The following is a 23,619-nucleotide window of genomic DNA, read 5'->3' as shown; positions in this document are numbered from 1 at the left end:
AATACATAGCTGCTTGATAAGGGCAGGCTGCCTTGAAGGGCAGCGGTTTACCTGAGGTGGATGGCCACTGGTGGGAAGGTTTTAGAGGGGATTCCAGAATCAGATCCGGGTTAAATCAGACTAGGGGCCTCTTAGGCTTGGGATTTTAAGATAGGGGTGAATAAACAAGCCTTAGTTCTAGAGTTTGCCAGATATAGCAAATAGAAATGCAGAATGCTCTGCCAAATTTGAATTTCAGATAAACAACAGATATTTTTTCCGTATAAGTATACCCTAAATATCGCATGGGATACACCTGCATTACAACCACTGTTGTTTATCTGAAATTCCAATTTAAGTGGGCGTGCTGTATTTTAACTGGTAGTCCTTCTTGGTCACTTGGCAGTAGTTGGGCTTACTTTTCCTTTTTCCTCAGTCCCTGTACTGTCAGAAGCAAGGCCCCCCCGCCCCCAACAAAAGCCCACACCCAGGCCAGAGCTCCTCTCAGCCGCCACCACCAAGAACCTCCTGGATTCTCTCTTCTCACCTCCAAGATGGCGACCTCTTGTCGGTTACGCAGAATCCTGAAGGCAAATGGATGTCTGGGCCCAAAGCCTGGGGCCACCTCACAGCCATGGAGAGTAATGGCATTCACATGGGTCCGCAGGTCTGTGTGGTCCTTGTGGAAGTACAGGGTGTTGCATTTCAGACGACACCAGCGTTCCCTCCAGCCTTGGTTCACCAACACGTTCAGATAGCCTGGGAGGGGGAGACCAGTGGGTATGACCTCCTGACAACCCGGCCCTGAGGAAACCCAAGGTGGGGGCTCTGAGTCAGGTTCCTGGGTCTATATCCTGTGGACGAAGTGCCTGGACAATCCTCATTCTCTAGCTGGAAAAAGGAACCTCACGGGTCCAGGATCCGCTCACTTTCTCTGGGCCTGTGACCCCCAGTACCCTCTTCTCCTGAGTTTCATTTCCCTACATGAAATAAGGATTGATACTCACGTTCCCATACTGCTACACGGCCTTTGTACCACACTGAGCTTGGTGAAAAGGGCAGGGACTATTGTATGGGTGAATAAAAGACACAACTTTCCTCCTCTCAAAATACCAGAGCTATTAATGAGACAGAAAATAATGGGTGATGCTGACACCTGCTGGCAGCATGTGGGAACAAAACTAGCCAAGAGAAGAGGCTGGTGACCAACAGGTTTAAGAATTCCCTCTTAGGGGCGCCTGGGTGGCTCAGTCGGTTGGGCATCCGACTTCAGGTCACGATCTCACGGTTCGTGAGTTTGAGCCCCGTGTCGGGCTCTGGGCTGATGGCTCAGAGCCTGGAGCCTGCTTCCGATTCTGTGTCTCCCTCTCTCTCTGCCCCTCCCCCGTTCATGCTCTGTCTCTGTCTAAAAAAAAAAAAAAAAAAAAAAAAAAAGAATTCCCTCTTAACATTTTAGGTTTCAATCAATTTTCCCCCAGTAACATGCCCTGATTCACTGGTTACAAAACATTTCTTTATAGCCATGTGCTTTTATAATATTTTTTTCAAGTTTAATGGAATATTACTGCATATCCAAAATACAGAATTTTCTGTAGGATTCCAGTACATGGAACATTGCATTAACATGAACAGACTAATATGTCTTCCCTTCCAAACCATATCTAACTCACACTGAATGCATTTATTTATTTATAAATGTTTTATTTATTTTTGAGAGAGAGAGCAGGGGGAGGGGCAGGGAGGGAGGGGGACAGAGAACCCAAAGTGGGCTTTGCACTGAGAGCAAATGCAGAACTCATGACCTGAGCTAAAGTCAGACGCTCACCTGACTGAGCCACCCAGGTGCCATTTGAATGCAGTTATAATAAAAGTAATTAAAGATTTTTATCCAAGAAATTTCCTTATAAGACTGGGTCAGGGCGCCTGGGTGGCTCAGTCTGTTGTGTCTGACTTCAGCTCAGGTCATGATCTCACGGTTTGTGGGTTCAAGCCCCATATCCGGCTCTGTGCTGGCAGCTCAGAGCCTGGAGCCTTCTTCAGATTCTGTGTCTCCCTCTCTGCCCCTCCCCTGCTCGCATTCTCTCTCTCTCTCTCTCTTTCTCAAAAAAAGACTGGTTCGTAACTTACACACCCGGCATGTTACGTGCCAAGAGGAAATAAGATACTCTCCCTCCATCACAGTGTAGGAAACTGAGGCCCAGAGGCAGGTGGTGATTGCAGCTAAGGTCACAGGGAACACAGAAATGGGGGGTCAGTTGGCTTTTCCTTCTGCTGAGTGTCGTGGAAAGGCATGGAATGTTGATGCCGTGGGGGTTAGGTAGGATTCTCTCCTCTGCCTTGGGGGCAAGGTGGAGGAGGCTCAGAGGGTTTTCTGGCTTAGCCCAGGGGTCCACAGCAGCAGGGTCTGAACATCCTCCTCCTGGTGCCCAGGACCCACCACAGCACGGGACCTCCTGGTCGGGGCAGGATGTCTGTAGGCCATCAGCCAGCGGCTTCTTCTTGGAGAAGCTGATGATGCGGGTGATCTTGCGGCCTGCAGCCCTGCTCATTGAACCCTTCAGCTCTGCCAGACTGCTCTTCTTCCCTTTGCCTGCTGCCATGGAGATGGGTTAGGGGAAGGGAGGGAGCCCCAAGTCCCCGATCCACCCACCCCGGCCTTCCCAGCGGCCCTTTCAGCCCGCACATGGGGCCTGACTGTGGCTGCAGGTGCGGACGGAGCAGGTCACCCTACCCAGATCTCCAGGGTGGTCAGGACCTGCTCCGCGCTGTGTGCCCAGGCAGGACCCCTCCCGGCTCTGGCATCCTCCAGCCTGAACCCCCAGAGGCTCCTACCATGGTCGCAGGCCTCCCGGCGGCCCAGAGTGGAACAGTTATCACCCATGCCCAGGCTGTCCGAGTCTGAGGTCTGCTTCTCTTGAGACAGTCTCTGGGGAGGGACACAGATAGCCCCATGTCAGAGGGCACACTCAGAGGTTCCCCTTTGTTGGTTCAATCCCCCCAACCTCTGCACATGATGATTGCCTAACAAATATTTGTCAGCAACTCTCACGTCCTGACACTATGCCAGGTATGGGGAAGACAATGCTGACTTAAAATGGTCGTGTCTTCGAATCTCTCACAGCCTGTTTGGGGAGCCAGGCAATTAGGTGTAATAAATTCCCAGGGTTTTCCATATTTGGCATTTAAGTGGGAAGGTATTTAAGTGGGATACTGATGTAATGCAACTGGTTTAGGGAGTGATCGCCAGTGCCATAGTGGGGACAGACTGTAAGGGAAAGAGCCACATAAGACAGTGTCGTCCTGGGCAAGGTCAGATGCGGGAAAGGGAGGCGCTAAGATGACAGGATGTAGAGAAAGGGACGGGTTGGCATGTTCAGAATAGTTAGGGACCAGGAGATATCAGTGGTGACAAGAGAGGGGTCGTTAGTCATGAGAATGTGGGAAAATCCTTTCCTCTTCCCAAGGCTCTGTTTTCTCACCTGAGGCACACCCTCCCCAGGGAGCCGGCCCAAGTGCAATGGCAAGGCCAACAGACAACAGACCGAATCACTTCTAACACTTCCGCAAAGTGCTGCCCTCTTGCTCTAAAAAGCTCAACTGTGCCAGCCAGACTTGGGACAGGATTGAAATGGCACCAACCCATTTAAAAAGAATTACAGAGCTCTGAGGCCTCTCCACCTTTCCTGCCAACGACTTCCCAGACCAGGCTCAGGGATGCTTTGCTATACGCACAGAACTTGGGGGCAGGGGGAGATAGGAGAGGCCGTGCGCTCCCCCCGATTTCCAAAGGCTGGAAACATGGCAACGGCCAGAATTGGGCCAGATCTGTCAAAAGCATAATGGATCTCCGCTACAGGGAGAGAAACAAGCGTGAAACAAGTTATTTGTTTCTATTTGTTCTGCAATGGTGTACGGGTGGTTAAGTTTTTCATCAAGATAGAAGGCAAATACAAAACACATTCTGAACACTTTGGAACTGACTTAATGATGGTGACACTTCACGTACAAGACTCCATGGAGAGACAGAGCCACCGATACCATGTCCCCACTCCAAACATACCCCCCTAAATATTTGAGCTGCTCTCCCCCTATACGCTCGGCCCCAGGAACATTCCTCTGCACACGCCCGGGACCGAACCACGGCACGCACCTGCAGGTGCGTATATGCGTCTACACGTTTACGCAGTCAATGTTGCTTTCCTTCAGGCCCTACTAACGGCAAGGGCCAAGTGAGGGTAGGGTTGCACTTCTCCAGCATCTGCCTGGCATGAGAGTCCCCTACCTGTCCTCTCTTAGGGACTACATGCTGACCCTGCAGCTTTGCTTCCACTGTGCCCCAGCAGCCCCTGTCCCTTGGCCCACCTCTGCCCCCATACAGTGTTGCCCTTCCTTACTAGCTGTTCACTCTCACAAATGTGCTCTCTCGGAGAAGCTTCCCCGACGCCTGAGACAGGAGCAGGCCCTTGGGTACCTGGTACTCTTCCCTCCCAGCACTCCCGCAGCCCAGCATTCGTGTCTGCCCCGCCCTGGGGAGCGCAGCGTGTGTCTCTGTCAGGATGGCTCTTGCGCACCTGCCGCACGGCGCTCCCGGCCTGCTCCCCGAGCAGAGCTCAGTCTGCCCCTCCGTGAGCGATGGGATGGCGAAACCATCAAGAGCCAGGTGTCTGGGGGGTATATACATCCTTGCTCTGTTTCTTACTGACTCTGCGACTTTGGGCAAACCTCTCTGTGCCTCAGCTTCCTCCTCTGAAAATGTGACTCATCAAAGAGTTGTTGTGGAAATTAAATTAGGCCATTCATGTAAAGCATCAGGGACACTGTCGGCCACACAGTCATACTCTATGAATACTAACCTTTATTATATCATGTGAGCCCCGTGTGTGTGGGTTTGGGGCTGAGTCCCTTCATCACCCACCGGCACCTGGCAAAGCAAAGGCACTAGGCACATACTTTCCGACTGCCTGAGCAATCGCTAAATGACCGCCTCGCTTGCGTCCCATCGGGCCACACTCTTCTGACAGTTCCCAATTTGCTTTAAATGGCTCCGGTCAACCGCGACTTCCTCCTGTCCTGGCGGTGTTAGTTACTCCCTCCTCTGGCTCACAGTGCACCCTGGACATGGGCATTCGTTCATTCGTGCGTTCATCAATTCAGTAGACGTTTATTGATACGCTGAGGTACCAGCTCTATGGCTTGGCTTCACCACCAGCCTGTGAATTTCCCCGGGGGCACAGCCCCTGTTGAGTCACCACTGCCTGGCACAGAGGAGGCCTCGTGGAGACAGATGTACCTTGTCTAGGTCCAGCTTGCACACGAGGACTGGGGATCTGGGCATGTCTGCCCCCTCTGTGCCCCCGGCAGGCCTGCTCACCTCTCGGATGACCTGTGGAGAGGACACACAGCTGTGAGCAGGTGGGCAGGGATACTGTGGAGGCAGCAGGAATGGGTCGATGTGGCCTCCCGCCACACGTATGGGGCCCATCAGGGTTTGAACACGGCTTTCTCCTGTGTCTACCCCTTGAATCGAAAAGTCAGGGGGCTGGGAAACAAGAGGCGTGGCTTCTAGACCTGGCTCCGTTGCTAATTAGTTGTGTGGCTTTGCGAAAGCCATTTTCTCCTCTGGGGCCTCGCCTTCCCTGTCTGTAACATGGGGATAATACTGGCCCTCTGCTTACGTCCTTGGGTTGCCTGAGGACCAGTGCGATCGTGGGTGTGAAGGGCCACGTGAACCAGGACGCCCTGCACAAGCGTGAGGGACTGTCTTCTGTGACCGTGCGGAACCTCCGCATCAGCCTGTAGGGTGGCCGGGGCTGTCTCCTCCATTTTGAAGATGTGGGAGCTGAGATTCCATGGCATTCACATGACCTGAGCATGAAATCAGATTGGCCGCCACTGGTTGCTCACCAATCCGTGGCTTTACGTGGGTTATCCCACTGTATCCCCATAGCAGCCTTGAGGGGCAGGGACAAGTGGGATCCCCATGTCACAGATTAGGATGATGGGGCTCTGAGAATGAAGCCATGGTTGCCTGACCTTAACCTCTGGACTAATGACCTGCCAGCATCGGGATGTCAAGACTGTCCCCAGTCCAGGCTCAGTCTTTAGTCTCAATGTCCAGTCTAGGGCTCCTTCTGCTGTCCCACCCGGCCCCTGGAGGGCAGAGGCTCCCCCAGAAAGCAGGTTCTCTCACTTCCTTCCCCTCCTGAGACAAAGATAATGAGCAACACTAAACATCCCAGGGGACAGCTGGTTGTCACAGGAAGGAAGGGAGGCTAGGGAGGGAGGAAGGTGTCTGGTTGCTTTGTTTCAGCAGGAAGATCAGAGGAAAAGGCAGAAAGGTGTCAGAGTGAAAGAGGGGCAGGGTGCAGGGACATGGCTGGCGGTAAGGGACTGGATATAGGGGCCCCACCACCATCCCACAGTGATCACTCACAGTTACTAAGTACTTCCTGCCTAGGGGGCACCCTATTAAATGCTCTCTAGAATCTTTACAAGAACCATTTTACAGAAGAGCAAACTGAGGCACAGATAGGCAAAGTCATTTGCAGAAGATCACATAGCCAGTAAGTGCCACTTAGGCCTGGGACTTGAACTCAAGTCCGTGCGCCACCAGAGTCCTCCCCTGTCATCACTATGGCACCCTGCCTATGGCCTTTGGAGGAGATTTCCTTGTCAGCTTCTAATCCTGGCTCAAACCACTCGGTTGTGTGACCTTTGGCAAGTCACGTCAGATTCCCGTGTCTCAGTTTCCTCATCTGTACAATGGGAACGATAATAGTCCTATTGCAAACAGTAAATGAGGTCATGGATGTGAAGCTCTTAGCGCAACACATGGCACGAAGTTAAGTGCTCAGCATAAGGTAACTCTAATTGTTCTGCAGTCAGAGACAAGATGCAGAAGCCGGACCACAGGTGGAGGTTGCAAGCATGCACATTTCACCTAAGACAGGAAGGAGTTTTCCTGTTTTTTGTTTTTATTTCTTATTTTTATTTTTTTTTAAGGATTAGCTTTATCTACTGATAAAATTAGCTTCCTTTAAAGATATCAAGCTCCCCATTCCGGGAGGTACACATGTGCAGCTTGGACAAGCCCACAGTAAGGGTGTCAGAAAGAGGATTCAAGTAACTAGAAGGAAGGCAGGACTCCAGCCTGGGGTCTGTCTCCTGGAGATGTCTGAGCCCACTTCCACGAGTTAAGCCCTCGCCATGCACAGGTCGCCGATCACCACCCCTCCCCTGAGCAAGGCCTGCTCTCCCAGGGATGAGAGCCCACTGTGCTGAGAGCCGGGCCTGGGAAGAGAGGAAGGAGGGGCGGGAGGGGTGGGGCAGAGAGGGCACAGTACCTTGAGCCACTCCTCGGCTTGCTCCCGGCTCTGTAGTGCCAGCACCAGCACCTCGGTAGCCCCCTGGGAGAAGCGCAGCTCATGCCTCTTGTGCCGGCTGTCCTTGGGCACGTAGATGACGCTGCAGATATCCAGCGCCAGCCTCAGATGCGGCTGCCGGTCCTTGGAGCTTTTGTAGCACTGGGCAGGAAGAGACGGGGTCAGCCTTCTGGAGGGGAGGGCGGAGGAGGACTTGGGGGGGCTCGACCTACCCCACAGAGACCTCCCCCACCAAGCCCAGCTGTGGGCACTGCATGAAGACAGAGGCTGTGGCTATTCATTCCAGAGAAGAGTAGTCTGGAAAGGGGGCATTTTTGGACAATCTTCAGATCTCAAGGGCTACTGCGGGGCCCCAGGGGCACAACCACCCATCAGGAAGAGGCAGATTTTAGCATAAAACTAGGTAGACCATTCTAGTCTAAAGAACCAGAGAAGACACAGCCTGGCTCGGAAGGAAGCCAGCTCCGTGCTCCTAATGGGCTACCTAGCAGGAATGTGGGAGAGAGAATTCTAGGCGCGATGGAAGACTGGGCTTGGTTTATCAATAGTTTATCAATGATTATCACTTCCCAATTCTTATTATGAAGCCAGCATTACCTTGATACTGAGACCTGACAATGACATTCCAAAAAAGAAAAATGATAAGCTCATCTCAACCTGGTTGCAAAAGCCCTACAAAAAAATTAGCAAATGGAATCTGACACATATAAAAAGCATACTGTATCAAGACTTTATTTATTCTTTATTTATTCTGGGATTGCAAGTGTGCACTAGCCTTTAAAAACCAACACTATAATTCATCATATAAGTAGAAAAAAAAGAAAAGCCACATCTATCAATAGACACAGAATAGGCATTTGATAAAATTCCCCACCCATCTGTAGTATAAATGAGCAAACTAGACCTACAGAGGGGGGACTTCCTTAATGTGATAATAAAGGCCTTCTACAGACCTGTCAGAGCAAATATCAGCCTTAATAGTGAACTTTGCAACTCTCGCTTTGAGCTCTGGACTGAGACAAGGGCGCCTGCTCTTCCACCGACATTTACATTGTGTTGGAGATCCTAACCAATGCAATATGTCAAGAAAAAAAATGGCCTAAGGAGTGGGAAGAAGGGTCATGACCTTGGGACTGGTTCTGGCCTGGGGTGAGCTTCTCACTGCTCCAGGATGAAAAAAATGTCATGTTTCAAATGAGTATCTGTTGGGCAAGGCTTGTCAACAGACTTGGGGTTAAACAGCTATGAATATTTTTGAATTATGTCCGCATTCCTACTCTGGAATTAAAGGCTCATTTTCTTTTACGAAATGATGGCAAAGTAAAAAAAAAAAAAAAAAAACTAAGAAAGCAAGTTCCATTGTAAGTGCTTGGTTACAATGGGCTCAGTTTTAGAAAAGACAGATGTGTGGAAATGAGAGTGGAAATATGTATATTAAAACTTAACAGTGGTTAGCCCTTGATCAATGGGATTGTAGGTGGCTTTTGAAAAATGGTTTTCATCATGTTTTTCTCTAGTTTTATAAATGAACACATTTACTTGCCTAATGAAAACAACAAACATTGTTTTAAAGTGACTGGGGTGCCTGGGTGGCTCAGTCAGTTAAGTGTCTGACTCTTGATTTTGGCTCAGGTCATGATCTCACGGTTCATAAGTTCTAGCCCCTACGTCTGGCTCTGTGCTGACAGTATGGAGGCTGCTTGGGATTCTTTCTCTCTCTGCCTCTCCTGTGCTCATGCTCTTTCTCTCTCTTTCTCTCTCTCTCTCTCTCCCCCCGCCCCATCCCCTGCTTGTACACTTTCCCTCTGTCTCTAAAAAAAAATAAAATAATTTTAAGTGATAAAAAATTCATTCCTGGCAAAACAAAACTTGGCAACGTCTTTATCAGGTCTTTGAATATGTGTGTGTGTTTCCATTCTGCTCTAGTGGGAGAGCCTCTGTGCACAAAGCAAGCCCAGAGGAACTGAGGCAGACATGCCTGCACACACACACACACACACACACACATACACACACACACACACACACACGTGAGGCCCAGAGGCACATATCCGCAGCCACTCACCAGGAGCTGGTCCTCCTTGATGACGGTCAGCTGCTTGGCCCATTGCCCGAAGCGCTTTTTCCGCAGCAGGAAGGCACATATCCTGCAGTCCCTCACCAGGTGCATGGAGGCCTCCTCCGAGGGCCACTGGTGCGTGGGCTGTGGCCCTTTCCCTTCCTCCTCCTCCTCGTCGTAGGACTCGTAGGAGCTGCTCATTGCGTCAGAGTCGTTGTCTGCAGGAACCACAGGAAAGGACCCGCTACTGTGTCATTGCCTGGGAGGCACCTCCATACCCTTGTGCAGATGTCCTTGCCCCAGGGTCCCGGGACCGGGAGGGGGTGGGCGTGAGGTGTGATTGTGGTGGTCGCTAAACCCCTGCATGGGCACCATGCTGTATAGATTTACCACTGGCCTTGCGATCTCGGTGACTTCACTTCTCAGAGTCCAGCTTTCTTATCGGTAACATGGTCATAATGAAGGACAGTATCTACCTCATCCGGCTGTGAGCACCAGTGAATGCAGAGTGTTCAGCCCAGTGCCTGGCACTCGGCGGGCACTCAGTGAACATCAGCTACTGTCATTACCCCAACATCTTCACATCCACAATCTCAAGGGACTCTCACAGCACCCGCAAATCCCCAATTTATACAGAAGGCAACTGGAGGCTCAAAGAGAATAAATGACTCATTCGAGGTCAGTCACCAAGGATCAGGGCGAGGGTTAGATCCAGGGCTCCTGACTCCCATGCCAGTGGTCCTTCCACTGAACCCTGGAGTCACTGAGTACCAGGGCTTGGGGCTTCTGTGGTGACCCAGAGGGGCTGGCACACACGTGTATTCCAAGGATCAGGTCAGGCCTGCTCTCTGAGGACAGAACCCTTCTGAATACCTGCCCCGTACTTACAGGAGTTCTTTAGTTCCCCATTCATCCTGGTCGCAGGGTAGCTGCTATCTGCATCCTCGTAGTAGCCGTCCATGATGGAGTGGGCCGGGCTGCAGCCATCTGTGGGGTTGGTGGAGGGAGCAGCACCTTGGAGAGAGACAGGCAGACTGCAGGGGCTGTGGCTGAGGAAGACCCCAGACACCCTGGCCCTGCTTGGGGAAGAGACAGTGCAGCTCCCCGCAGCTCCCTGGCCATGGTGAGGGGCCTTCTCTCTGCTCTAGCTCCCCACATGCTCTCTGTGCTCCTGTGACCAGGAGCTGCCCTGCTGGGCCCTGTCACACCTCCAGGCTGTGTTCACGCTATTCTGTGTGCTGTCTTAGCTTTTGCTAGAGAACTCCTACTCATCCTTCAATACCCAGATCAAAGATCTTTCTTCTGACCTTCTCGGGCAGAGAACAGTCAGCCCCTCCTCAGTGATCCCACGGCATTGGTGTGTGTGTGTGTGTGTGTGTGTATCTTGGTCACGGCTCTGATCCCTGTACGGCAAGGAGTGGTGCTCCAGCTGCCTGGGCTCAGCCCCCCTTGTCTTCTGTCACCTCAGTCCTTCCACTCCCCTCCTGATGCATATGCTTGCTCCCTCTGGTGAAAGCGATTCTCCTAAACCTCTGTGGCTATACCACGGAGGAACTGGACTAAAGAAGATAATGGTAGTGCTTGCAACAGTGACCACAACAGCTGTCTACGTGGAATTTTCCCAGCACATTCCCACTGAGCTGGCAGCACAGCGCAGGGGTGGGGGCTATCTTAAATTGTATTCTGCATCGGAACTACCGGGGTCTCTTTAAAATGCAGATGCCCGGGCTGTACCCCCAGAGATTCTGATTCACTGGTGTGGGCTGAGCTGAGGAATCTGCATTTTTTTTTAAAAGCCTATTTAATAGGGCATTACAAAACATGGAAAAATAAAAACTATACGGAAGTTCAAGAAATTGGATTTTTTTTTTCAACAGTTAGGATTATTTTGATCCAGATGGTCACTAGGGCATGCTCTGAAGGCCAGTGGGTTAAGGGCACGTGCTTTGGGTTGGATCAGATTTGAGATCAAATTTGTCGCCACCATTTGTTTAGTGACCTTGGGGGGAAAAATCCCACAGTTTCTCTGCATTTCAGGGCCTTCACCCTAAAGTGATGTGAACAGTGCCCACCTTGGACGAGTGATAAAATTCATACAAGCTCTTAGCACAGTGCCTGGCACACAGAATGTGCTAGACGGATGCTAGATGTCATTATTATTTTCACCTCCTTTGATTCCCATAATGCAGGGAGATAGGTATCAGCCCCATTTTACAGATGAGGAAACTGAGGCTCCACACAGTTTGCTAGTGACAGAGCCTGGATAAGAACTGAGGTTGCCCGCTCAGGGAATAGGGGCACATACCCTCTTCCAGGAAGCCTTCCTTCTTCACCCAGTACAACTGGCTGTCAAACCACACTGTTCTGCAACGTGCTGCTCTGGGCTCCCAGCCCCTACCATCCATCTGTTTCCTGAGAACAGCAGCACTCGAATTCCCAGCAACTAGGATACCCAGTGCTAGCTCCCAAGTGATGGCCCCAGCCTGCCCTTCCCAGCAGGCTCTCTGAAGCCTCAGATGCTGGCAACATCCTGTGAGGTGGATGGTGGGGGGAGGTGTGACGGGGAAGAGGGAGGGGACACCCGGGGCAGTGCTCTTGAACACCTGGCAGGGCTGGACATCGGGTCAGAGGAAGGATATTCCCTGATGGGCTTGGCGCCCTCTCCCTGGTCAAGCTCCCTGACCCTTCCTGAGGCCCGCCCTTCCCTCCTGCCCCAGGATCCCTGCTGCCTCATCTGAGGGGAGCCATGAGCTCCCTGGGGAGGTGGAGGGGCTTCACCCAGCTGAGGGGCTTGACCTGGGATTCAGGGCCCGGCAGCGCTTTGTCTCCGCCCTCCTCCCCTGTCCTCAAGTGGAGAACAGAACAAAGTCACCTGTTTCCCATACAAACCGCCGCTTGGAGCCCCACAGACACCAAGAATCTCAAGGCTGAAGACAGCCACTGATCCCCTGGTCCAACCCCAGCACTCCACTCTGCTTTAACTAGTTTATTAGTGGTGAAAATAATATACCGCAGTAGCCCAGAGGTGGAGAGAACCCAGGCGTCCATCAACTGATGAAAGACTAAACAAAACGTGGTCTCTCCCTACACTGGAATATTACTTGGCCATAAAGAGCAAATGAGGGCTGGTACACGCAGTGACGCAGATTAACCTTGGGAACACTACGCTAAAGGGAAATGAGCCAGACGCAAAAGGCCACACATTGTATGATGCTATTCACGTGAAATATTCAGAATAGGCAAATCCACAGGGGCGGAAAGCAGACTGGTGATTGCCAGGGGCGCAGGGGGAAGGCGAACAAGAACGACTGCTTAACGGGGATGGCGTTTCCTCTTTGAGTGATGAAAAGGTGTGGGAACTGGCTGCACAGTCCTGTGAATGTACTAAATGCCACTGATTGCACACCCGTCAAATGGTTGACATGGTCCATTTCACGTTATGTGTATTTTGTTACAATACAGAAAATATGCCCAGGGTGAAAAGCACAATCAGTACAAAAGAGTATGAATGGGAAACTATGTTCCCTTCACCAGATTTCCATTTAATTCCCACAGGGGAATGCTGTTGACAGTTTCTTGCATATCCCAGGAGAGTCATTTAAATGAATGCAGATGGGGCGCCTGGGTGGCTCAGTCGGTTGAACGTCCGACTTCAGCTCAGGTCACGATTTCACGGTTCGTGAGTTCGAGCCCCGCGTCAGGCTCTGGGCTGATGACTCAGAGCCTGGAGCCTGCTTCCGATTCTGTGTCTCCCTCTCTCTCTGCCCCTCCCCCATTCATGCTCTGTCTCTCTCTGTCTCAAAAATAAATAAATATTAAAAAAATTTTTTTAAATGAATGCAGGGATGTGTGTATCCCATCAAGGAACAAATGGAATCCTATTAAATGCAGTATTCTGCAGCGTTTGAATATTTTTCAGTGGCTGTATCTTGGAACTCATTTCTGATCGGCACAGACAGACCTATTTTATTTATTTTTTGGAGGTTGGAAGATATTCCACTGAGCTACTGAATGACAGGATAGCATCGCATAAACATTATGTCATACAAGTTCAACTACGAATGCTGGGGCACACAAAGACCAGGATAGAGACTCTTGTGTGTCATGTGAAGTTCCTATATCCAAGCCAGTGACTTCTCTGATCCTCAGAGAAACACCCATTTGTCTCACTGCGGGAGGAAACCCATTAAGAGGTCGGTCAAAAGCAGAGACTCTTTGTGGCCGATTTAAGAGATTTTTCAAGTGTAATTTGCACCAGTGCCCTCTAAATTATTTTATCGGGTCCACCTATCAGTAAAAATGTAATCATATAATGTACTTCCATTTATTTATGGGCAAATTATATACATATATGTCTCTCTCTTATATGTATAGACTGTTTACAAGCATTATGCTATTATTAGATTATAAAGACTATAACTCTAAAACATTGACATGGAAAGTTTTTAAAAGAAGTGTTGAGCTAAATATAAGTAAAGCTTCTATAACTTCCTACATCGTTTTGTGAATTCCCTGGGGTGACCACCCTCTACATGGGAGACCTTTTGATTTCAGCCATGTGCTTTTTTATCCTAGGCACTGACTTTGTAACCTCGCCCACCTAGAAGATGCGGTCCTGCTAAGTACGAACCGTCTCACCAGTCCACCGAGGAGGAGCACTTAGGCCAGCAGCAGGTTCAGTGCTAGAACCCAGGATGCAGCGGTCATTTGTGCACCTCCATCCAGGCACATCTATATCCATGGATCCAGCCCCTTTCTTATTTTCAGGGCAGGGAAGGGAGTTGTCCAAGGCCGCACAGAACTGGGACTGGAACCTAAGCCCCTGATCCCTGGGGCCATGCCCACTGACCGCCTTTCCAGGCCACCATTAGAGAGGCCAGGTTCTCAGGACGTAGGCGGGGCTGGACGGTGCTGGCCTTGGAATGCCAGCCCCAGCAGGACAGTCCCGCAGGGGACGAGAACTTACTGTGGGAGCTGATGTACTCAGGGGACTTGCCCGGTCCCAGGGGAAGGGCCTCTTCATAGTAGTCCTCAGGTGGGGGCCTGTTGGGAAGCGGTGGAGGCAGGTCGGCTGCCTGAAGGGGGACAAAGGAGGCGGATGAGACCTAGGCGGCCAGGAAAGCAGAGGGAACAGGCGGAGGGAGGGGACGAGGCTGGGGCAGGGGGAGGCCGGAGCCCCTAGGAACCGTTTCTGAACGGAAGCCATAACTTGTGACAGAGTGGCACAAGGGCAGAGGTGGGAAGCTGTTTGCCGACAGTTTGCTTGGTTCTCTCCTCCTTGCCCAACTTGTTGAAGCATCAGGGCTTCTCTGTAATATCTAAAAGCTGTGTGGGCTGCCACAGAGACGTAGTTAGTGCTTTTGATTAAGCACGTGCAGAATTATCAAAAGCTACAGTGACTTCTGCAATACTCTGGAACCCCATCTCTATTCAGGCGAGGAACAGCAGGACAAGTAAATGGAACGCGTGTGACTTAGCGAGGCAACAATGCCTTAGGCTCTGGGGCCAGGGAACCCCTGCTCTACCGGGATTAGGCTCCATCGCTTACTAGTGGTGGGACACTGACATGTCACTTACTCTAAGCCTCAGTTTCTTTACCTGTAAAACGGGGACATTAATGGCACCAACCTCCATCAGTTGTTGGGAGCGTGTAAAGGACGCCATAAGGGGTCAGCAATTGGTACCACTGGATGGTGATGATGATAGTGAATTAGGTAGTTGACAGATAACGTTTGATGTGATTATGGGCCCCTTCCCTCAATTCCTTGGACAAAGGCTGGGAACCCTAGACATGATCCAAACCTTTATTTTATACATGATAGGCTAAGAAAGGAAAGGTGATTTGCCCAAGACCACACAGCCGCAGGGGGGAGGGTGGAGGGCCACCAACTCCTGGTCCAGAGCATTCCCCACACTCCATGTTAATTATCACGGCAATCAGAAGTTGGGGTGGGGAACATCCCATGTGCTTAAAGGGAAGGGTCAGTTCACTGCATCATCCCTGCTCAGCATGGGCACAGTGAGCACATCATGAGCCAGTGAAATATTGTCACAGCCTGTTTCTCCCTCCCTTCCTCCCTCCCTTCCTCCCTCCCTCCCTTCCTTCCTTCCTTCCTTTTTCTCTTTCTTTCTTTCTTTCTTTCTTTCTTTCTTTCTTTCTTTCATTATTTATTCATTTGAGAGAGAGCGGGGTGGAGAGAATCCTAAGCAGGCTCCACACCCAGCAAAGAGCCTGACTCAGAGCTTGATCTCACGACCCTGAGATCATGACCTGAGCCAAAATCAAGAGTCAGACGTTTAACCAACTGAGCACCCCCCTCCCGGTTTCTCCCCTCAGAACAGGGTCCTACACAGCCAGGAGGGTCCCAGGCGTTAGGGGGAAAGCTCCCCTCATCACTTCAGAGGGACAGAGGGCTGGAGGATGTGGGAACCCAGGCTGTGACTCACATGTCTCAAAGATGGGCTCTTGGCTGGCTCAGGGCTGGCTCCTTTGCAGGGCTCCCCGTCATCCTCTGGCAAGTCCCGGAGGTCACTCAGGTCACAGTCTACCAAGGGTCAGGCCATTGGGGCAGAGAAAGCCAAGGATGAGCACGGTAAAACGGGAAGAAGGCTGGATTTGGGGTCAGGAGGCCTCCACCCCCTCCTTTGTTAGTGACATTGGTTAAGTGACTTCATCACTCTGAGACCTGTTTGGCCTTCTCACCTGTAAACTGGTCCCAATAATCCCTTGCCTTGTCTGTCTGCCAGGGTTATCAAGAGGGTCCAATAAGACCCTACCTGGTGTGGTGCTTTGGAGGGTTTCAAGAGTTGGGCAGTGAAGGCAAAGTGTCTTCCCTCAGTCTTTCAGTCCCTGAGACTTCCACCTGACCCGCAGCTCTCTCCATGCAGAATAGTGCTGTCCGCCCTCGGGAAGGAGCAGGGGCCACCACGCCCTGCCCGCTGCCCATCGGGGCTGCTCCCATGCCCACGGTGCCACTCCGCTTTCTGCGGAGGCGCAGGGACCGCCCATCCCCGGGGCCATGAGGCCACTACCGGTGGACGGGAGTGGCAGGGGAGAGAGCACGGGACGCGCCACACCTTCTTTGGCCTGCACGTTCATCCCTACCTCTCCTCCAATCCGGGGGATGATTCCCATGACCGTACAGACTCTGACTAGGCTTTCAGACCTGGCAGGGCGCAGGGAGGCCAAGCGACTTGCCTGAAGTGACTCAGCGTTGCAACATCAGAGCCGGGCCCCCACCGCGTCCGAGGGCCCTTCCAGAGGCCGGGCAGGGGACTCACACGCGCAGGGGGAGGACGGCTCCCAGTGCAGGGGTGGGAGAGGGCCGCTCACCGAACTCCTCAAAGAGGGACTCCACGAAGCTGGGCCCGGAGTGGAGGTCCGCTGTGTTCACATACAGGCAGGAGACTTCTTTGGCTGTGAGAAGAGGGGTGAGTACGCCGGCAGTGAGGAGGGAGGGGGACCTGTCGCCTCTGAGGAGGGCCCGGTCTCCCCCTCCTGCTACTGGGACTCGAACCCACCGGGACGCGGCACCACGGACCGCGTATGCGCGCACCCTGCGTGAGTTCCCGGGTTCTCAAACTTTGTTCTTGTTTTTATTGTACCTGAGCATCTCCTTCTGCAAGTGAAACGGGGCCCAGGGCCCGGCACTGGGGCTGCTCTGGGGACTGCCAGGGGACAAACAGGGCCGAGCACAGTGGGCCAGCCACGGCCCCTCCCACAGTGCTGTGAGGGCTGCTGATGACATCGGCCTGTTCTGTCACCGGAAGTGAGGCTCCGAGAGTCACCCAGAGGTGACACCCCCCTCCCCCCACCCCACCCCCACCCCACCCCCACCCCGCCGGTCACTCAGACCCCTCCAACACTGCGGGACACGGCACAGCTCGTCGGAGCTGACTCAGCTCTGGACTTCGCAGTGATCACCTGGCGGGGCGGACGAGGACGCCTGCCGCTGAGCACACGGAGTGCGATGTGCGTGCTGCGTGGTGTGTGTGGAGCGTGGGTTGCGTACGTGAGTTTCAGTGGCTGGAGGGCGGAGGCGTACGAAGAACACGCCCAGGGTAGAGAAGGAACAGAGTGGATGAGGACGTCGGCCACGCGGCGAGCCCTAGGCTTCCTCGTGCCGCAGGCCCTGGGGAGTTACTGAAGGTTCTTGAGGAGCTGGGGGCAGAGTGCCAAAGGCTGACCTGGGAGGGGCTGCAGGCTCTGCAGGATGGAGGCCACAGCCATCTTCTTCTCCAGGGCAGTGTCGCTCAGGTCCTCGTGGTCCAGGAGGCTGAGCAGTCCCGTGAGCTCGGGGAGCAGCTGCTCCAGCGCTGGGGAGGGAGCACAGCCAGGGCTCCGGGTCAGGATCCGGGCCCCGCCTCCGTCCACTAGAGGCCGGGGAAGCAGGGGCCGGAGAGCAGGGCGGGCACCACAGGGAGACCTCAGAAGCCCTCCCACCGCTGTCCCAGCCGCTGGCCAGTCGCCTCCCGAGGGAGAGTCCTCAGTGAACCCTGAGGCTCCTCTGGGCGCCCCCACTCTGCCTCAGACCCCATATGGCCTTGGCTTGAGGACTGACCCTCCCGAGGCCAGCCTGGCAACGCTGAGCCCTGAGCAGAGGCTCTCGGGCCTGTCTTTGCCCCAGCACGAGGGGCCTTCGTCACTGCAGCTCGAGGCTCAGTGCGGGTGCCAGGCCGGAGCTCCCGGCCATCCAGCACACAGGCAGGAAGGGAGCCTTCCTGTCTCATCAGTTCATACACTTCAATCTCTGGAACCTTCTGTTTCCGGTGCCTTGGTGGGAGCCAAACTAAACATTAACCCTTCCCACCCCAGGCCCTAAACCGTTATCACCAGTCCTTCTGTGTTCACCAGCGGTTTTCAAACTTGAGTGTATCTAGGAATGACCCGGGATCTCGTCAAAACGCGGAGGCTGGCTCAGGTCTGGGGCAGGGCCTGAGACCCTGCATGTCCAGGGAGCTCCCAGCTGCTGCTGACGCTGCTTCTTGAGAGCACACAGAGCTGCGACATTCGACAGCACACAGTCCTTTAAAGACCGGAGCATGCCACAGCCATGAGGTCATGATGTCTCCCTGTCCCAAACGGTAGCTTGGGACTTGGTGCGCCTGAGACCAAAGACCAGCCTCGTTACAGTAGTAGAAACACTAAGAGCTAACCGTGCTGAGAGGCCTGGGTGCCTCAGCCGGTTAAGCATCTGACTCTTAATTTCGGCTCGGGTCGTGATCTTTTAGTTCGTGGGGTCGAGCCCCGAATCAGGCTCTGCGTGGACAGCCGGAGCCTGCTTAGGCTTTTCTCTCTCTCTCTCCCTCTCTCGATCTCTCCTTGCCCCTCCCCTGCTCACTCTCTCAAACTAAATAAACATTAAAAAAATAAATAAAAATAAAAGCTAACCACGTTGAGCAGTTATCGTGAGCTGTGCTACGCCTGTCATACGTATAGTCTCATTTGACTCCACTATCAAGCATTTTATGGCTCAGAGTGGTTAAATAACTCCTCCAGGGTCACACAGCCGGTGGAGCCTCAACTGGACCTGGTTTCCTCACTCACTTTCAACCATGGCACTATACTGCCTTACAGTATTTTATACACGCCTGCCAACAAGTTTTGAGATAGGTCCCATGATCACACATGCTTTTTAGAGGAAGCAACCAAGGCTCAGAGAAGAGAAGTGACGTGCTTGCAAATACACGGACGCCTCAGGAGAGCCAGGCCTTCGGCTACCACCTCTGGACTCCCAGCCCCCCGTGTTTCTCTCCACTCTGGGCCCCCTAAGGAAACAACCAGACTTTGGCTTGCAGTTACAGGGGCTGGGTGTGTCAGAGGGGCTGTAGCATTGTGCACAAGAGAACCGGCCCTGGGACCAGACTCCCGGGTTCAAGTTCAGGCTCCATCATTCCTTCATCGTGGGACCTTTGCAGATTACTTAGCCTGTGACTCAGTTTCCTCCTCTGTACACGGGGGTAAGAACAGCACCTGCCTTAAATGGCTGCTGTGACGATTAATCATGTCCTGCGTGAAAAGTGCTTTGCCCCATGCAGAGTAAATGCTCACCCCAAGTCAGCTGTGACTGCTGTCATTATAGTATTTATTTACCATGCTGGTCTGTGCTGGGAGCGTCCGCTCCCTCAGTAGGCCGTGAGGCTCTAGACGGTGTAGACTGTGCTAGGAATCTCAGCTTCCTTAGCATCTAGTCTGGGGCCTGCTTAGTGCCCGGGCTCCATGCACAGATGACCACATCAGGACCTTTTTTGTAAAAATAGAAATCTTACATACAGATAGCGGCAGTCGTTGGAAAAACGTGGCGTGGCCGTGGCAGTCTCTCTGTGGCATTCCCCTGTCACCTCAGATTTGTTGTAAATGAGCCGAAGGCGATCCTGTCACCTACACTGAGCTCCCTCCGCCGCGGGGCGCTGAGGCAGGGGCTTTGCGAGCACGGCACAGCTCATCTGCGAGCAGGTCGCGCTGGGATGCCCTGGAACTGAGGCCGAGGAAGGCTGTGGGATGGCTGCACGGCTTGAAAGAGGTGAAGCCAGGCTGATTCTACCTTTGTGTGATTCCTGGAGCTGTTGAGTCGCACGACGGCAGGGGGCGCCGCTCGCCTCCACAGCCCAAGTGCAAGGGACCTGGAGGCCCTGCTTCCTCCAGGGCCCGAGCCCCTGCACTGCCGCCTGAGCGAGGCTTCTAGGTGGGTGGGTTTCCCTCCTGGAAGCAGGAAACCACTTAAAATCATAACATCATTTTAGGTAAATTTTAGGTGTTGCAAAGGAAATCTTTACAAATGGAGTCACAGACCTGTCTGGCACCTTCATCAGATATATTGAAAGTTAACTCGGTTCTAAAATATTTACTGAGCCTGATTACACGCCACTCGGGGGATTCGAAAATGAATAAGACGTTGTTCCAGCGGGTATGCTCCCTCTCCGTCTCTCTCTGTCTCTGTCTCTCTGTCTCTGTCTCTCTCTCTCTCACACACACACCTTATCGTATACCCACGTCATTACACACAAGGGAGGCCATGCTAAATGTTACCAGGAAGGCACCGCAGGGGACCATGGCAGCTTTCTTGTGGCTCGCAGCCATGGTTCGTATTCGAAAATTCCCGACACGGCTCTGCTATCATGTGGGAATGTCAAGGCCATGGGGCACAGTGACTGTTTAGCCCTCTACCAGTGGCTCTGCAACTTTCTGGCCTGGGGACTCCTTTGCACAATCGAAAAGATTATCCAGGACTCCAAAGAACTTTGGTTCTATGTGGGTTATATCTGTCGATCTTGACTGTATTACAAATTAAGGCTGAGAACGTTTTAAACCAGGAGAATACACAGGCACACATCCCGTTAGCTTTCAGAGCTGTCGTGTCATCACATACGACACAACCTCTGGAAAACTCCACTGCAAACATGAAAGAATGGGAGTGAAAAAACACATACGGGGGGGGGGGCGGGGGGCGCCTGGGTGGTTCAGTCAGTTGAGCGTCCAACTCTTGATTTCACCTCAGCTCATGATCTCACAGTCGTGAGATCAAGCCCCGCCCACACCCAGCTCTGTGCTAGGTGTGGAGCCTTCTCGAGACGCTCGCTCTCCTCCTTCTGGCCCTCCCCTGAGCACACGCACTCTCTCTCTCTAAAATAATAATAATAGTGGGGCACCTGGGTGGCTCAGTTTGTTAAATGTCTGATTTCGGCTCAGGTCATGAGCTCACGGTTCATGAGTTCGAGCCCCGCGTTGGGCTCTGTGCTGACAGCTCAGAGCCTTAGAGACTGCTTTGGATTCTGTGTCTCCCTCTCTCTCTATCTGCCCCTCCCCTGCTAGCCCTCTGTCTCTCTCAAAAATAAACATATAAATAAATAAATAAATAAATAAATAAATAAAGACATATGGGGTCTGAGTACTATATAAAAGTAGTTTTGACTGTGTGGACTCCCAGAAAGCATCTTGGGGCATTGGCCCCCCCCCCCCCCCCCCGCCCCTGGCTGAGAATTGCCAGCCTTCAATGAATGACCTCGGATTTGCTAAGTCCGCCCCTCTTGTCCATTCCTCCCTCCCGTCCTTTGGGTCTGTCATTTTGTGCTGAGGTCCCAGAGATTCCTTCTCGCTGCTATCAGCCAGTGTCTGTTTGTGGCAGCATTCCTGCTTCGAAAGCCTCTTCGGCTTCCAATTTGAGGTTTGTTGCAGTTGTTTCTAAAGCGAGCACAATCAGGTTGTGAGTGAGTTCTCGGCATTGAAATGCGGGAGTTGCAGGACCCAAGCTTTGTTAACAACTTTTTGAATGTTTTTCCCTGCTTGTTAACGGGATTCCTAACGTGGGACCCTGACGTCTAAAAATGTTCTTGTGTAATGGAGGCATGGTCACAAAAGTCCAGGCAGAGCAAAGGAGAAGGCAGGAACCAAGCAACGCTGGGAGAAGCAGATGGGTAGCAAGGAGACACCTCATGCCCGTAATGGCTTCTGCAGCCTGGAAGGGCCCGGCAGGCAGCAGGTGGTGGGTGGTCCAGGGAGAGTCACACAGCATTTCTCAAGTGCAGCTGGCTGGCAGAGGGAGCATGAGCCAGTGGGGAAAAGCTCAGCCTCCGGGCAGTGAACCTGCGAGAAGCCTCCCGAGGGCCGAGCAGTTACTGTGTGCAGGGCAGTTAGGGCGCACCCTCCCGTTTAATCCTCAGAAACTGCGCAGGAGGGACGTAGCGTTGCTAACTGCGCCCCACGGAGGGAGGGAGCGGAGGCTCAGAGAAGTGAGGCTGCCCAACCAGTAAGTGGTAAGGCCGGGCCTGGAGCCCAGGTCTGTCTGACTTCAAAGTGTGCACCTGTGCCTGAATCCACCACCAGAAAACATGGGCTCAGGGCAGCGGAGGCTGGGCCTGGGGAAGGAAGGAGGCAAGTGGCCCCTCAGAGCCCTCCTGCCAAAGGGCTCTGGGCCAGGACGTCATCAGGCCTCCTGACCAGGGCTCCCCACACTGGCTGGGTGGAGACCCTTACTGTGGGGCTGAAATTCTTAGTGAGTCTCTCCACTGGGCCTGCAGGTGAATTTCAGAGCCCTCACTGTGAAGATCTCCAGGAAGAAAAACAAGCTCCTCAAAGCATATACCTGACTCAACCCCAGGATCTCAGCCCAGAGACACCTTTACACCCTCCTGGATACCGGGGAGCTTTCAGCCAGTGTTTGGCTCTGCGAAGACAGTACAGAACCGCCGAGAGAAGGTGTGTGCAAAGTGCCGAGAGCAGAGACGCGTCGATAGCCTGTATCCGAGAAGGTTCATCTCTCTCCTTATCTCGTCTTAGCACAGAACTTCCCCCCTCCTCCTCCGTCCCTCTCATGCTGTGGCCCTACCTGACTTCCCAGCCTGTCCCTTCCGGGGTCCCCACGTCCCCTACACTCCCATCCGGACTGCTCACACTCCCTTACACGCCCTTCGTGGACAGAGCTCTGGAATTACACGGGACACGACTATTCTTTCGCCACGTTTTGGCGCAAGCTAAATGCCATAACCCACGTAAAACAGCCCTTGTGAGCCCTCGTAAAACAGCTGGCTTTCAGGTGCAGTGAACTCGGATGTGCCTTCTGTCACAGCTTCGTCTTTCATGCCAGAAAACCGAAACCACAGGGATTGGAACCATCACGGAATTTAATTTGGAGAGAAAGCATACGGCCAGTGGTTCTGCTAGGCCTCAAACAGACCGTCAGGACAGCAACCTCACATTTTAGCAACAATAAGACTCCCGAGGGGGTTGTTGGAAAGGCAGATTCCCAGCCCGGCCCTCCTGATCTGGCGTGGCTCTTTCAGTAGGCCCTCTACTGGGACCCAGCAAGCTGCATTTTTTTTTTTTTTTTTTTTTAGTGTTTATTTTTGAGAGAGAGTGAGAGAGTATGAGTGGGAGAGGAGCAGAGAGAGACACACACACACACACACAGAATCAGGTTCCAGGCTCTGAGCTGTCAGCACAGAGCCCGACGTGGGGGCTCGAACCCACAGACCGTGAGATCATGACCTGAGCTGAAGTCGGACGCTTATCCAACTGAGCCACCCAGGCGCCCCGGCAGCAAGTTGCATTTTAACAAGTAGTCCAGGTGATCCCAAGATGCAGCCTTTGAAAGAGGCTCGGCCGGAAAACGCATAACTACAAGGCACGTCTGTGAACATAGGGAACGTGGGAAGCCCTTCCTCATTTCCTAAAACGTTCTCAATAGACACCACTTTTGAAAT

The 23,619-nt window shown here is 52.7% G+C and overlaps 1 protein-coding gene across 1 annotated transcript in view; it reads right to left on the bottom strand.

Annotated features, from left to right (window-relative positions):
- The window catches only part of AFAP1L1 (actin filament associated protein 1 like 1), a 63,428-nt gene that overhangs the window by 17,991 nt on the left and 21,818 nt on the right, over positions 1 to 23,619 (bottom strand). The window contains exons 2-12 of the mRNA XM_040497271.1: positions 17,608 to 17,736; positions 16,754 to 16,837; positions 15,868 to 15,965; positions 14,387 to 14,495; positions 10,309 to 10,434; positions 9,427 to 9,638; positions 7,323 to 7,502; positions 5,270 to 5,362; positions 2,812 to 2,905; positions 2,417 to 2,569; positions 527 to 738 (exon numbers count right to left, since the gene is read on the bottom strand). Of these exons, the coding sequence (XP_040353205.1) occupies positions 527 to 738; positions 2,417 to 2,569; positions 2,812 to 2,905; positions 5,270 to 5,362; positions 7,323 to 7,502; positions 9,427 to 9,638; positions 10,309 to 10,434; positions 14,387 to 14,495; positions 15,868 to 15,965; positions 16,754 to 16,837; positions 17,608 to 17,736 (1,490 nt within the window). The remainder of the gene's footprint in view (positions 1 to 526; positions 739 to 2,416; positions 2,570 to 2,811; positions 2,906 to 5,269; positions 5,363 to 7,322; positions 7,503 to 9,426; positions 9,639 to 10,308; positions 10,435 to 14,386; positions 14,496 to 15,867; positions 15,966 to 16,753; positions 16,838 to 17,607; positions 17,737 to 23,619) is intronic.

Source organism: Herpailurus yagouaroundi, unplaced genomic scaffold (assembly GCF_014898765.1).
Source record: "Herpailurus yagouaroundi ecotype Mexico unplaced genomic scaffold, PumYag 29, whole genome shotgun sequence".
NCBI classification, from domain to species: domain Eukaryota; kingdom Metazoa; phylum Chordata; class Mammalia; order Carnivora; family Felidae; genus Herpailurus; species Herpailurus yagouaroundi.
Note: the sequence above shows the minus strand (reverse complement) of the source record. Positions and strands in the feature narration are given on the sequence as shown.